The sequence below is a fragment of the Gracilinanus agilis genome, chromosome 3, assembly GCF_016433145.1.
Source record: "Gracilinanus agilis isolate LMUSP501 chromosome 3, AgileGrace, whole genome shotgun sequence".
Lineage (NCBI taxonomy): Eukaryota > Metazoa > Chordata > Mammalia > Didelphimorphia > Didelphidae > Gracilinanus > Gracilinanus agilis.
Window position 1 is genome coordinate 95647642 of NC_058132.1, and position 14459 is coordinate 95662100.

General features: G+C 41.8%; 1 protein-coding gene across 1 annotated transcript in view; it reads right to left on the reverse strand.

Annotated features, from left to right (window-relative positions):
* CHRDL2 (chordin like 2) overlaps window positions 1-14459 on the reverse strand; it is a 79755-nt gene that overhangs the window by 7853 nt on the left and 57443 nt on the right. Inside the window, exons 7-9 of the mRNA XM_044665988.1 lie at window positions 12266-12434; window positions 10643-10837; window positions 6062-6232 (exon numbers count right to left, since the gene is read on the reverse strand). Of these exons, the coding sequence (XP_044521923.1) occupies window positions 6062-6232; window positions 10643-10837; window positions 12266-12434 (535 nt within the window). The remainder of the gene's footprint in view (window positions 1-6061; window positions 6233-10642; window positions 10838-12265; window positions 12435-14459) is intronic.

A 14459-nucleotide genomic window follows, 5' to 3' on the forward strand; every position in this document is an offset into this window, starting at 1 on the left:
AGAAAGAAAGAAAGAAAGAAAGAAAGAAAGAAAGAAAGAAAGAAAGAAAGAAAGAAAGAAAGAAAGAAAGAACAAACTTACTGCTGTGGCTGACATTGATTTTTTTGAAGCAACAAATAACAGGAGCTGATGGAGTTGTGCAATGACTGTGTTTAAGAACTGGCTCACAAAATTCCTGGAAATTTAATAATTATTCTTGCAACCTGATATGAACTAACTCCAATATGACACTGAAGATAAAGGATGCCATTAGATAGATGTAGGACTGCAAAAGGAAGTGCGCCAGTCATGGATCGAGAGAAGGATCACCATTAGGCAGCTCACATGTTCCAATGGTATCTTATTCCATGTCAATAGAGCTAAAAATGCTGCATTTCACTGGAATGAGCTCATATCGGTTTGTATAAAGGGCTTTAAGTGCCAAAGAGAGGAATTTATATCTGATTCCAGAAATCATAGGGAGCCGCTAGAATCAACAATGATGGGGAAGATGGAATCAGACTGGCACGTGCATGGAATGGAGAGAGGTAGAGAGTAGGAAGGAGGGATCCCAGAGATCGACAGGTCACTTTTATCAACAATGATAGGAAAGTGACTTTGGAATTTGTATGGAAGATGGGAGAGACTTATGTAAGGAGACCTCTTAGGATAACCCCTTCAAGATACAGATAAGAAAACTGAGATTCAAAGAAGGGCAGTGACTTGTCTAAGGTCACACAGGTTGTAAGTGGCAATGGCAATTTATAAACCCAGGTTAACTCTTTCTCAAGGATTACTATTGCCATTGTCTTCAATGGATCTTTAGATCTTGAATCCTTCACCATCCTGACTACTCTCCTTTGGCTATATGTCTATTTGTCATAGTATTCAGAAGTAGACACAATATTCCAACTACGGTCTTATCAGTGGACGGGGGACCCTGCCTTGTTTGAGACAGATATCCTACTATTCAAATCAACTTCCTTCCTGATTTTTCCATCACTGAACATCAGCAGACCTTTTGATGTTGAATAAATGGATGAATTCTGGAGCTACCTGCCTCCCTCTTTCCCCATCCCCAGCACTCAGGAGACAGACTGAAGGTGTCAATACCAAGAAAGACCTGGGTCCAATCTCACATCCGAAACTTTTATATGTCTCCTATGAGGCATCTTAGAGCACCTAGAAATAATCATAATAACTTAGAACTCAGGAGACAGACTGAAGGTGTCAGTACCAAGAAGGACCTGGGTCTTACCTCAGACCTACAACATTTAGATCTACAACTCAGTCCCTACTGAGGTATCTTTCACAGCACCTAGAAATAATAATAATAATAATAATAATAATAATAACTCCTTTTCTACAGCAATTCCAGGTTTACAAGGCACTTTTCTCAAATGGTCTGATGAGGGGATGAAGGCAAGAATTATCTCCAACCAACAGATGAGAAAATTAGGGCAAGTGACTGCCAGATGTCTAACACAGGATGAAGCCCCCAATAGCTGTTTAATGTGACCTGGCTCCATCTCCATGTCGCCCACCTCTTACCCCATCATCCTCCCTTTCTTCGTACTCATCGCCTCTTCTTTTGTATTTATTACCTCTTGGTACTTGTACAAAGCACGTTGTTTATCGCCCCTTCATTTTCTCTTTCCTTCTTTCTCAACTTTCTCCCTCCTTTTGGACTGATCAGCCCTTCCTTTACATAGGCAGCAGCATCATTCCCCTCCCCAAGGCTCAGTTCTTGTAACCCTAGTTTTGAAACTCTCATTGTTTGGGATTCTGCATCCTGTAAGCCAACTATGCAGCCTACAGGCATGTGGTTCTCATCGAACAGTCTGGGGCCAGGGCCAGACCCGAGCCAGGAGGTAGGTGGGATGTCAGGCAGATTAAGAGATATTGGGGCAGCTGGGTAGCTCAGTGGAGTGAGAGTCAGGCCTAGAGACAGGAGGTCCTAGGTTCAAACCCGGCCTCAGACACTTCCCAGCTGTGTGACCCTAGGCAAGTCACTTGACCCCCATTGCCCACCCTTACCAATTTTCCACCTATGAGACAATACACCGAAGTACAAGGGTTTAAAAAAAAAAAAGAGAGAGATTCACAACCTTGGGTCTAGATTCATGGAAATTACAAAGGATGGATGTGGGGAAAGAGAAGATTTAAGAGAGGCAAACTAGAGTGGAGGGAACCCTGGGCTTCTTTGGGGAGTTCTTGGTTTTAGTCCTGTCTCTGTCACTTTTTAAGTTGCCAAACATTGGACTAGCTACATCATCTAAGCCTTAGATTTTTCATCTCGAAAATGGGGATAATAGGTTTTTATACTACCTACCTCACAGGCTCATGGTTAGGATCAGAGTAGATAATGGACATAAATGATTTTGGAAATATTAAAGAATTATAATATAATATAATAATATTAATATAAAATAGTATTATTAATAATAAAGAATGATAAAGAACTATAGGAATGTCAATTGCTGCATTAGCTTATCTCTGTCTCCTTTTTTTGCCTCCCCCCCCCCCATCTTTAGCTGTTGGGTGCCTGTGGCTCAGATTGTGCTCCTAGGCCCCCACAGAATCACAGTCCCATAGGTAAATATCTCACACAGAGCATTATTCTATTTTATGATCTTTTGGACAGAGGAATCATCTAGTCTATGTTTGGATATTTCCAGTGATTGTGAACTCACTCCTTCTTGTGGCAGTCCATTCAAAAATAGGACAACTCTGATTGTTAAAAATGTCTTCGTTTTATCCAGCCTGAAGCTACCTCTCTGAGATGTCTTCTGAGACTTCTATCTTTCACAATCGATTTTAGTTCCGCCTTCTAGGGCCACCCAGGAGGATAGGTGATCTAGCCACTTCAGTTATGCCAATATAAAAGTGATGTGTCGATCTCTGGGATCCCTCCTTCCTACTCTCTACCTCTCTCCATTCCATGCATGTGCCAGTCTGATTCCATCTTCCCAAACTGTCTCCTAAGTGCTGCTTTTGATTGGGGACCTTTCAGAGGCTCCTGAATTGTTCTAACTTATGATGACCCACTGGAGATTTGAAGATAGATATTACACCCTGCTCTTCCCACTCTTTTTCCCGGTTCTTTACACCATCCTCTTAAGACAAAGTTTTGAATCTTTTCCTGGTTCACATTTTCTATAGGATGTAATATCCTTAGCCTGATTTTCGAGGTACTTCAGAATCTATTCTCAGCATCCCTTTGTTAGCTTTATTTCCTATTGCTGGCTCATGCAAGCCTTTTAGATAGTTGGACCAGTCAAATTAAACTCATTCCAACATTCCCTTAGATCTTTCCACCCAGTGAGGACATCCTTCCCCTTCCTCTCTGCCTCTTCCAAACAACCCCATACATTCAGAGTTGGCAGGCATCTCACCCAACTTGTACCTGAACAGGAATCCCCTCTTCCATATGCCCTACAAGTGGCCACCCTCTTCTCTTGGAGACTCTCCTCCAGGGGCTTCGATGCTGCTGCTCGCTCTTGGTTCTCATCCTACCTGTTCGACCTCTGGCTCCTCAGATCGCTCTGCTAGATCTCCTTCCACGTCACATCCCCTCACTGTGGCTGCACCCCAGGACTCTGACCTGGGTCTTTCTTTTCTCTCTATTCTATCGCCTGTGGTGCTCTCCTAAGCTCCAATGGTGGGTTCAATGATCACCCGAGATTAGGTATCCAGCCATTCAAGTACGATATCGCAAAGGCATCTTAAATTTAACATGTCCAAAACAGAACACATTGCTGTTTCCCTAAAACTCACCTGGGGGCAGCTAGTAGCATAGTGGATAAAATGCCAGTTCTGGAGTCAGGAAGACCTGAGTTCAAATCCAGCCTCAGACAACTTACTAGCTAGGTCACCCTGGACAAATCACTTAATTCTGTTGGCCTCAGTTTCCTCTTCTGTAAAATGAACTAGAGTCTGAAATGGCAAACCACAACAGTGTTTTGCCAAGAAAACTCCAAATAGGGCCACAAAGAATCAGACATGACTGAAACAACTGAATCCCAATAAAAGTTACCCAATTTCTAAAGTTGTCTAATTGAGGGCACCGTTATCCTTCTGGTCCCCCAGGTTTCTGACCTCGGTATTATCCTCAACTCATGCTCACTCACCCCACACATCCAATCTGTTGTTATATAGAGATTTTACCTTCAAATCTTGCCTCAGACCTTTACTATGCTGTGTGACCCTGGGTAAGTCATTTTGCCTCAGTTTCCTCTTCTGTAAAAATGAGCTGGAGAAAGAAATGACAAACCACTCTAGTATCTTTGCTAAGGAAACCCGAAAATGGGGTCATGAAAAGCCAGACAAGTCTGAAACAACTCAAAAACAACAATTGGAAATCTATCAAGGGCTGAGTTGAATTCTACTTCTCTGCAGTTCCCACATCCTTATCCTCTGCTCATTTGCTCCTTATACTGCCGTCTGAGGTCAAGCTGAGCAAGTCTACAAAAATCTCCCATGTCCTTCAAAGCTTAACTCAAACCTTCTCTCTCCCATGAATATTTCCGTGATTACTTCAACTGGCAACATTACTTTCTGTACCCATCATTTTTTGATTTCCATGGATTTGCCTTGCATCCAGGTGATTGCTGAACAAATGTTTGCTGATGAATTTACTTTACTAATAACTCACTGGCTGGGTGAATGATTTGTTAAAATCTCTGAGGGCAGGATCTGTGTCTTAGTTTATATTCCTATCTCCTCCAAGATAAATAGAGAGGTGATGAGAGCAACCAATTGACCACAAGGAATTCAATTCGCTAGCCCCAGACAAATTATATCTTAGGATACTTAAAAGAAATTGGAAAGCACAATTGCTGAGTCATGGCTAGTGGTCTTTGAAAGATATCAGAGAAGGGAAAGATGCTTGCCAGAGAGGTGATGAATTTAAAAAGCAGAATTAGGTGTACATTTTGGGGCATTTTTGACCAATGTGGAAATTTGTTATACATATTTGTAATTAGGATTTAAAAAAATATTTAATGGCGGGGGGGGGGGGAGAGAAAGTGTGAGAGAGAGAGATTGAAAATACAAGAAATAAAACTGAGTACCAAAAAAAAGAAAAAATAAGAATGGGGAGAGATGCTATAGGCCTGGAGATAGGCAAATGTCCTGAATTTCAAAAAAGGAAATTGGAACCTGAAAACTGTAGCCTTGTGAGTTTGACTCCATTCAATTTCATGAGAAATTCTAGAATGAATTTTTGAAGAGATCATTTGCAAGCTTTTAGAAAGGGAAGCAGTGTTCACAAAGACCAACATGACTTGCTGAAGAGTAGTTATTGACAGACTAACTTCCCTTCTCTTTTTGCCAGGGTGTCCAAACCAGTAGCTCAAGGAAATCTTACAGGATTTCATCAAAGAAATCAATCAAAGTCCATCATGCTATCCCTATTGACAAAGTGGAGAAATGTGGACTAAATAATATGTGGATTCAGCAGTAGTTGAATGGATGGACCCAAAAAGTAGTCATTAATAGCTCAATGTCAGCTTGGAAAATGATCTATAGAGGAAAATGCTGGGAATCCAAAGTTTGCCATTTTTATAAATGACTTAGATAAAAGGTACAACTCTTGCTTCTCCTATTTGCAGATGACACAAAGCCATGTTGAAGGTCCAAAAGAGTTTGACAATTGAGATCATTGGACTGGATCTATGATAAAATGTAACAGGAATAAATGCAATGTCATAAAATCCAAGGCTCAAAGAGTTGGAAGGGCCCTTAGAAGTTTTGTCTAAACTATACCTTAACAGCAATTCCTTTTACAATATCCTCAACAAGGGAGATACCATTAATGTTGGAGGATGATTATTAAATAAAATTCACAGGTTGGAATCGCTGGTGTTACTCAGATAATAATACTCATCACAGAAAAATATTCTGAGTACCCTGGTACCATGCCACAAGGTCTGTGGTGGAGAATAAGTTCTAAGTGGGATAGGGGAGTCTCTTCTAGTTCTATGGTTCTATGATCCGATGAATTTGTGATTCTAAGGTTCCATTATTGCAATGACAGCAGTACAGAGACTATTGAAGGCTAATGTGGCCAGAGATTACTCACCTTTTACCAGCTTCCAGATGTAAATCTCCACATGGTCAGAGGCTTCCTGCTCAAGGGCAATCCGACGCAGGCTTTCAGGGCTTGGTGAGACAAGAGTGTGGACAAGTACCTGACTAGGCCCTGCTGGGCATCTGGTGGTACTGACCTCATCACTCGGGTTGGTCCTGTCCTCTGGAATAGACAAAGGATTCATGAGTTCGCCTGCTCTCTTCCATACTTCCCTTTAGGGTTGGCAGGAGGAAGTGACTTTCTTGAAGGAGTGATGTCAAGGCTGCTCCAAAGCCTGGAAATACTCCCTGGACTGGCCAGGTACTCTTCCTTGGTTTAAAATTGTTCCATTCACCTTCCACATTGTAATTATTCCTAAACTTTGGTCAAGAAAACCTGAGCTATAAAATTAAAAAAAAAAAGACACTTGCATTAAGGCCCTCCCCAGTGCCTCACTATGACATGGAAATGACCCTAAGATCTCAAAGGCAATGCCAATGGAGTGGAAGCTCCAGCAGGTTCTACCAAGCTGAAAAAGTCCAGGAACAAAAATATCCAAAATAAAATATTGATGGGATAAAATAGTAGTGGCAAACTCAAATAGAAATGGATTATTACAGGTGCATATTGACTTAGAAAGCCACAAATGAACATTATCTATGTTTTATTAATTATATTTTATTTATTTTGTTAAATATTTACCAACTGCATTAAAAAAAAACAAACCTTACCTTCTGTCTTAGAATCAAAAGTGTATTGGTTCCAAGGTGAAAGAGTGGTAAGGACTAGACAATGGCAATTAAGTGACTTTCCCAGGGTCACACATCTAGGAAGTGTCTGAGTTCAGATCTCTAGGCTGGCTCTCAATCTAACTCACCTGCTACCCCTTTACAATTGCATTTTATGTGGTTTGAGACATAGTCTCATGGGGCCCCTAGACTACATGTTTGACAGCTCTGGGCTAAAGCATTGGTAGGAATCTAATAATAAAATTAAATAGGGATAAATGTAAAGTTTTAGTCTTGGGTTCACAAAATTGACTTCACAAATACAAGCTAGGTAGGCAGGGTTACACAACTTATCTGAAAAATAGATCTGGGGGTCTTAGTGGACTATATGCTCAGTAGGAGTCAATACCATAAAATATGATAGTCAGAAAAACTAATGTGATCGAGGGCCATTTTGAGAGTCATAGAATGACTCACTATACTCAGAGCTGATCAAACCACACCTGCAGTATTGTGTTAAGTTCTGGCCCTCGAATTGAGGAAGGACATTGATAAGGTGGAAAACATCTGGAGGAGGGAAACTAGGATGATGATTAAGGACATGATTCATGACTTAGGAGGAATGGCTGGAACTGAGGATATTTAGCCTGGACAAGAGAAGACTTATGCAGAGATGGAAGCCATGGGTAGGTAACCATAGGATCATAAATTTATAGTTGGAAGGAATCTTTGAGGCCAATGAGTCTCCCAATTATCTAGCTATGACTTGGCATTGCAAGATTGCATGAGGAGCTAGAGCCTTGGAAGAAAAGAGATTCTTCTTCCTTTTGTGCTCCAAGAGAAGTCTATAGGGAGGCAAGCTGGAAATATGTTGATCATCTAGCCATCCCCTATATGACTTCTTTCCAAAGTCTGTTTCCTTTCTCTTCAGAGAAAATCTAGAACCCTAGATTTGGGTGGCCCAGATTTCAAAAGTCTCAGGAGAAGATTAAGTAAAGTGGGATGCCATGAACTAAAACCCAAAAGGGAAGCCAGCTGAGGAGGATAGAAATTCTGATGATTACACAAGGAAATGAAAATGGAAGTTGTCAGAAGAGACCAAAGTGAATGCCATCAGAATACATCATCCAACTTAGCTTTTAAAAAACTACATGCAGAAGATAGAAGTCATGGGTAGGTAACCAAAGGATCATAAATTTAAAGTTGGAAGGGATCTTAGAGGCCAATAAGTCCAATTCCTTCATTCTGGGCTATTCTTGTGGAAAAGTGCCTAGTGCCTTGTAGGAACTTGACAAACCCATGTTGATTGATTTATTGGGAGATATTGGATTATATGGGAGAAAAAATGGAAAGATGTAGGCTAAACGACAATATAGATTAGATGGATTTGTAATTGGATCAATGGTTGGTCTTAAAAAGTAGCTATTTATGACAAATTGACAGGAAGTCTTCAGTGGAGTGCCCCAAGGGACTGAGTTGAATGTGGATAAAGGCAAAGATAGCAGGCTCATAGAGTGTGCTGATGACACAAAGCTGAGATATTTGCCAACATATTGGATGGCAAGAATTAGGATCCAAAAAGATCTTGACAGACTAGAAAATTGGGCTGAATCAAATGCCTTACACTTGGGTTAAATTGAACACAAATAAGAATGGGGAAGGTATGGACAAATATCAGTTTGATTGGGAAAATATCTGGAAGGTCAGTAGGCTGTGAGTTCAATGAGTCAACTGGGATGTGACAACCAAAAACATTAATGTAATCTTGGGCTTGGTTACGAGAATCCTGGCTTTTAGGAATAAAGAGTCATTAGGTCCTCTGTATTTTGCCCTGACCAGATTGATATCTGAAGCATTGTGCTTTGTTCTATGTGACACATTTTACCAAGAATATGGGTAAGCTGGAGAGTGTCTCAAGAAGGGCAACCATGATTGTGAAGGGCCTTGGTGTCACATAGAGGAACAGGAGAAGAGGAAACTTGGAGGGGACACCACAGTGGACTTCAAGTATTTGACAGCATGTCACATAGAGGAGACTTGTTCTTTTTGGCCTCAGAAGGGAGAACCAGGAACAGCAGATACAAGTTGAAGAAAGGCAGATTTGGGTCTGAAATTAGGAAAAACTTCCAGGCAATAGAAGTATCTAAAAATGAAATGGGATATGGTGGGTTCCTTTTGACTTTGGTCATTAGGAAACGGCTGAATGGAATGACCACTTGGGTTACAGTTGGGATTTGACTTTCAGTATGAATTAGATGACATAGTCATAGAGGCTTTTTGTAATTCAGAAATTCTGTGATTCTATGAGAATTTGAAGTTCTGATAAAGATTTTGCTCCAAGTGAGAAATCCCCAATAATCCAGCTTCCATTTGAACAACTCCTAGGAGAAGGAGATCTTTCCTTTTGGACAACTCTTATTACTAGGAAATTTTCCCTTACATTAAGTCAAAATCTGTCTCCTCTAGGTAGTGGGTTGAAGAGTGGCAAGTCAAAAATGCTGGCCTGAAAGGAAAGAGAAATTAGATTCTTGGCCTAACTGTATCCCTGGCTTGCTCTCTCCAGGTGCACTTAAGTCATCTTCCTTCTTTGATTTTCAATCTCTCTTTCTGTAAAATAGGGGTGATTGTTAAAGTCCCTTCTAGCCCTCACATTCTGTGTCTGGATCCAAGCTAATGCATGCCATGAGTCTCATTTGGGGAGTTTTTCTCCTCGTGGGACCACATCCTACTAAGATATCTGATCTCACTCTCTTCTGCTGAAATTCCCATTCTTGATTTGAATATAAAGGAAACTATAAGTAAATTAGGTGAACACAGAATAGTATATTTGTCTGATCTTTGGGAAAGGAAAGATTTTAAAACTAAGGAAGAGTTAGAAAAAATTACAAAATGAAATTCCCATTCCATGTTCCTTTGTCTTATCTTTGGTGGAAATGGAACACATTTCCTAGCCATCCTCTTTAACACAAGCAAGTTGGCATATCGGAGTAAGATCCCTGGAACCATGTTAGAGTCAGGAGACACAGGTTTTAGTCATTGTGATGTCACTAACTAGCTGTGTGACCTTGGACAAATCTCCTCCCTCTCACTGGGTTTCCTACCCTTCTTTTAGATAATCTTGAGTGTTCCTTGAACAATATAATCAGGAACTCTTAGAAGAACAGAATTCTAGAATCTTAGAATAATTAAGATTATTAGATTATCTAAGATCTTAGTTATTCTAAGATTCTAAAATTCTATTCTTCTAAGAGTTCCTGATTATATTGTTCTAAGACTCCTTGATCCTAGGATTCTATCATTCCATTTACACACACACACACATATATATATTTATACACCCATGCACATTTATATCTATAGGTATGTATGGGAGCCCTTGAAGGCAAGGGCCTCTCTTTGCCTTTCTCCGTATTCCCCAGGGCTAACCACAGTGCCTGGCACATAGTAGGTCCTGTATTTAATGAATCCCAAGGATCAGAGGTTCTGAATGCATGGTTCTGAGAGCCCATGATTCTAAAATAATAACCAATATTTTCATGGCTTGGCAAGGTTTGCAAACGCTTTGTTATCTCCTTTGATCCATCAGATTTCTCATCTCATTTGGTCCTCACAACAGCCTTCACAACAATGAGGTTGGTATTACAGGTAAGGAAAAAACCAGAGCTCAGAGAGGGGGGCAGACTTACCTATGGTCACATAACTAAGTGCCAGGGGCAAGATTTGAACTGTGCTCTCTCCTGACTCCAGGTAGGTCCAAGACTCTTTTCTGGCATCTGTAGTTTTTGTGATTCTGAGTCTCTGGGACCTTTAGCTGATGAATGGGTGCTCGTATGTGCTACCTCCCACCTTCTTACCCAGCCAGTACCTGGGCAGATCTTGCAGCATTTCCCTTCTACTTTCTCTGGGTAGAGGCAGCCATACTCCCTGGGGCAGGTCACCCGCTGGCAGTCCTGGCGGCCGTCTTGACAGGTGCAAAGGATGCAAGGCAGAGGTCCGAAGGAACGGAAGGCTGGGTGCCACACCTCCCCATGGGAATACGTCTTCCCATTGTACATGCAGGCTGGAGGGGAGAGACGCCTGAAATCAGAGCTGGACTCCTTGGGAATGGGGAGAGCGAGGAAGGGAGGTCTGATCCTGTCCCTCGGAATATCCTCAGTCTGAATGGGAAAATGCATCATCTAATTCTGGGGTTCCTAATTTCTTTTTATGGCAGTCTGCTAAGACCTATAGACCCCCTTCTCAGAATCATATTTATAAATGCATAAAATAAAACACATAGGACTGCAAATAAAATTAATTATAGTGAAACAGTTATCCAAAAATTTATATATATATATAAATTTAAGGATCCCTTTTCTAGGTCTGAGTGCTTTTGGTTCACACTGACTCCTTTGTGGCAGGCTGCTCAGTTTCCAATGCAGTCTAATCTAGATTTGGACTTGGGGAAAAAATAAAATTTCCTAAATCATAGTTGTGCCCTGATGGAACAAGCTGCCTTGGGAGAGAGTAAGCTTCCTGTCACTGGCAATATCCAAGCAGAAAGTGCATGAAGTTCTGTCACAGAAGCTTATAGAGGACATACAGATACTGGGAGGGAGGTTTTGACCTCAGATGTAGCTCCCAGCTCTGGAAACCTGTGATTCTGGGTCTGATTTCCTTTCAGCTCACCATCCAATTTCTTTTGGACCGCCCCCTGATTTGTCTTGAGCCTTAAAGATGAATTTCCCAGCTGCTCCAGTAAAAGTCTTAGTTTCTAAACCCAGGTTGTCCCCACCCCACCCCCTTGGATTGCAGGGTTGTTGGGAAACCAACAGCTTAAGAAATATTCCTACTTTCTTGACCTATCCTGCCCACATTTCAGCACCCTGGTCCACCACCAATGATTCGAATCAGAGAATAACAGGCTGAGAGACTGATGGGACATCACAGAATTCCCGAAACTGAGAATCACAGACTTTTAGAATAAAACAGCAGAATAGCATTATTATAATCATAGAATATCAGAATCTCAGATGTGCAAAATATTATAATCACAGAACTTCAGGATCTTAAATTACATAGAATCTTAGATTTATGAAGGGGAATGCAGAATGTGATATTAGCTGTCCCTCCAGGCAAATGGACATACCCCTTCCCAGTGGCCAATCTTCTGGAGGAACAGAAAATGTCCTTCTGCATGGAACAAGGCAGGATGGTATCATGGAAAAAGCCCCAGAAAAGTCAAGATCATAGATCAAACCTTCAAGTGTCATATAAATACAAACTAGGTGTATTATCTTGGGCATATTATCTCCCTTTCTCTCTGCCTCAGTTTCTACATCTGTCAAATGAGTTGATTAAACTGTATGATTTTTTAGGGTTTCTTACAGTTCTGATATCCTGAGCTCTAAGATCCCTCCCAGCTCTGACATTCTGTGTTCTAAAGCATATACTAGCAGACTGACTCTTCAGTCTGTATACTTTCTCCCAGAACCAGCTCAGGCCTTACCTTTCTTATGTTTCTCTTTGAGGACAATCTTGACAGTGGTACTGCCACTCCCCTTCTGTCCAAAGTGTCTGGGGATAAAGCCCAGAGAGGAGCTGAGGCCTGTGGGTGCTGTGGTTCCTGGTGCCCGCCTGCTCCCACTTTGGCTAACACACGGGTCCTGGGAGTGCCTCTGCAAATAAAAAAAATACCAGGCTGATTCAAGGAAAGGTGAAAAGCCAGGGGCAGATGGGGGCCTTAGTTCCAATCTGGCCTCAGACATTTGATAGCTGTGTGACCCTGGGCAAGTCACTTAACCCCCATTACTGCTCTTCTGCCTTGGAACCAGTACACAGCATTGATTCCAAAATGGAAGTCAGGGTTTAAAAAAAAAAAAGCAGTCTGTGTGAATTTTTTCCTTGCGGCATGCTTATTTTGTGTACTCTTTTTAGAATTCCCTATTAAATTATAAGCCCCTTGAGGGCAGGGATTTATGACTTTTTTTCATCTTAGTGTCTACAGGTATTTAATAGATGTTTGTTCAATTTCATTCTCTCACTCAATCCTCACAATGACTTGAGGCAGATAGGATAAATATTATTATCCCCACTTTACAAATGGGGAAGCTGAGGTTCAGAGAGGTGATTTGCCCAGTGTTACCAAGCTAGGCGGTGACAGAGCTGGGACTGAAACATCTAACTCCACACCTGGTACCCTCTCCAATATACTATCCTACCCCATGGCAGGCAGCCAAGGGTTACCTCAAAGACTGGCAAGGGCCTGGGGGGTGGGGAGGTAGAGGTCCCTGTTGTTTTTCAGTTGTTTCAGTCATGTCTGATTCCTCATGACATGTTCTGGGATTTTCTTGGCAAAGATATTAGTGTTGTTTGCCATTTCCTTCTCCAGACCATTTTACAGATGAGAAAACTGAGGCAAACAGTTATTTGCCCAGGGTCCCACAATAGTAAGCGCCTGAAGCCAGATTCAAACTCGGGAAAATGAGTCTTCTTGACTCTAGGTCTGGCACTCCGTTCGCTGTGCCACTTAGCTATCTACTAGCCTATAGATTTAGGGTCAGTTCAGTGTGGGCTTGCCCAGATCCAAGGAGACAGATTAAATGACCTCTGCCCTCCCCAGGAAAATAAAATAGCAGCTCGGCACACAATAGGTGCTAAATAAATAGGATTGGAAGAGGTTGTCTCCTTTGAACCCTGGCCTCTGGGACGCAGAACTAGGCTGATGGCTTCACTCCGTCAGGCAGAAGGCATGGATGGGTGTTGGATCCTGGCTTGGAGAACTCAAGAGAATGTGTTGGAGACAATTTTACAACTGGCTGTCCAGTCAAGAGCAGAGTCCATATCATGTAAGGGAATGTTTTCTGGGAAGGAAAGAGAGAAGGGGAAGAAGGTGCCCTGGGGCAGATGAGCTCATATTCCTGACTTTTACAATCACTGAGGCTTCTTAGACACCCTGGGTCTGGGAGGGAAGAAAAAGGGAGAGGAAGAGAAATGACTAAGGAACTGGAGCCTGGAAGGATGGGGGAAGGGGCAGGGAGAATGGAGGGGACACTGGAGGCCAGCACGTCCAGGCTCCTCACTTTGGCCAGCGTGGTCTCTCCATTACTCTAGGCTAAAAAGAAGTTAGTCATAGAATCAGAATCTTGTACTGTCAGAGCTGGAATGGAGTTCGAGACATGGTAAAGTTCTCAGGTATGGATGGCATCCTTTCCACATTCTCGGATGCCACGCAGCTGGCAGGGCCAGTTAACACAATGGATGTTGGAGGCAGTTACCCAGATGCATCTGGGAGGCTAGAAAATGGAGCTTATTCTTAAGCTGAAATTTAACCAGGTTAAATGGGAAGCCTTAGTCACTGATTCATAAAATTGACTTCATGAATACAAGACGGGGGAGACATGTTTAGACAGCAATAGGTCTAGGGCCAGTTCAAAGTGGCTATCGAGAGCTGGTTGTTAAAGTTTCAGTGCGAATCTTTAAGCCTTGGAAATAGGAACAATAATGCAAATTAGGGCTTGGTTTATTGTTTTGCTGATTGTCTAGGCATAAGAAGTGATGGAGGAAATAATGCTGACTCAACATAAAAGGATATCATGCTTTTCCAAGAGCTGGTTGTTAAACATTTACCAGCATACTTCTTGATATGTTTGAAAAAGATCTTGGGATTAAAACAAAACAAAAAGCCCTTACCTTCCATCTTG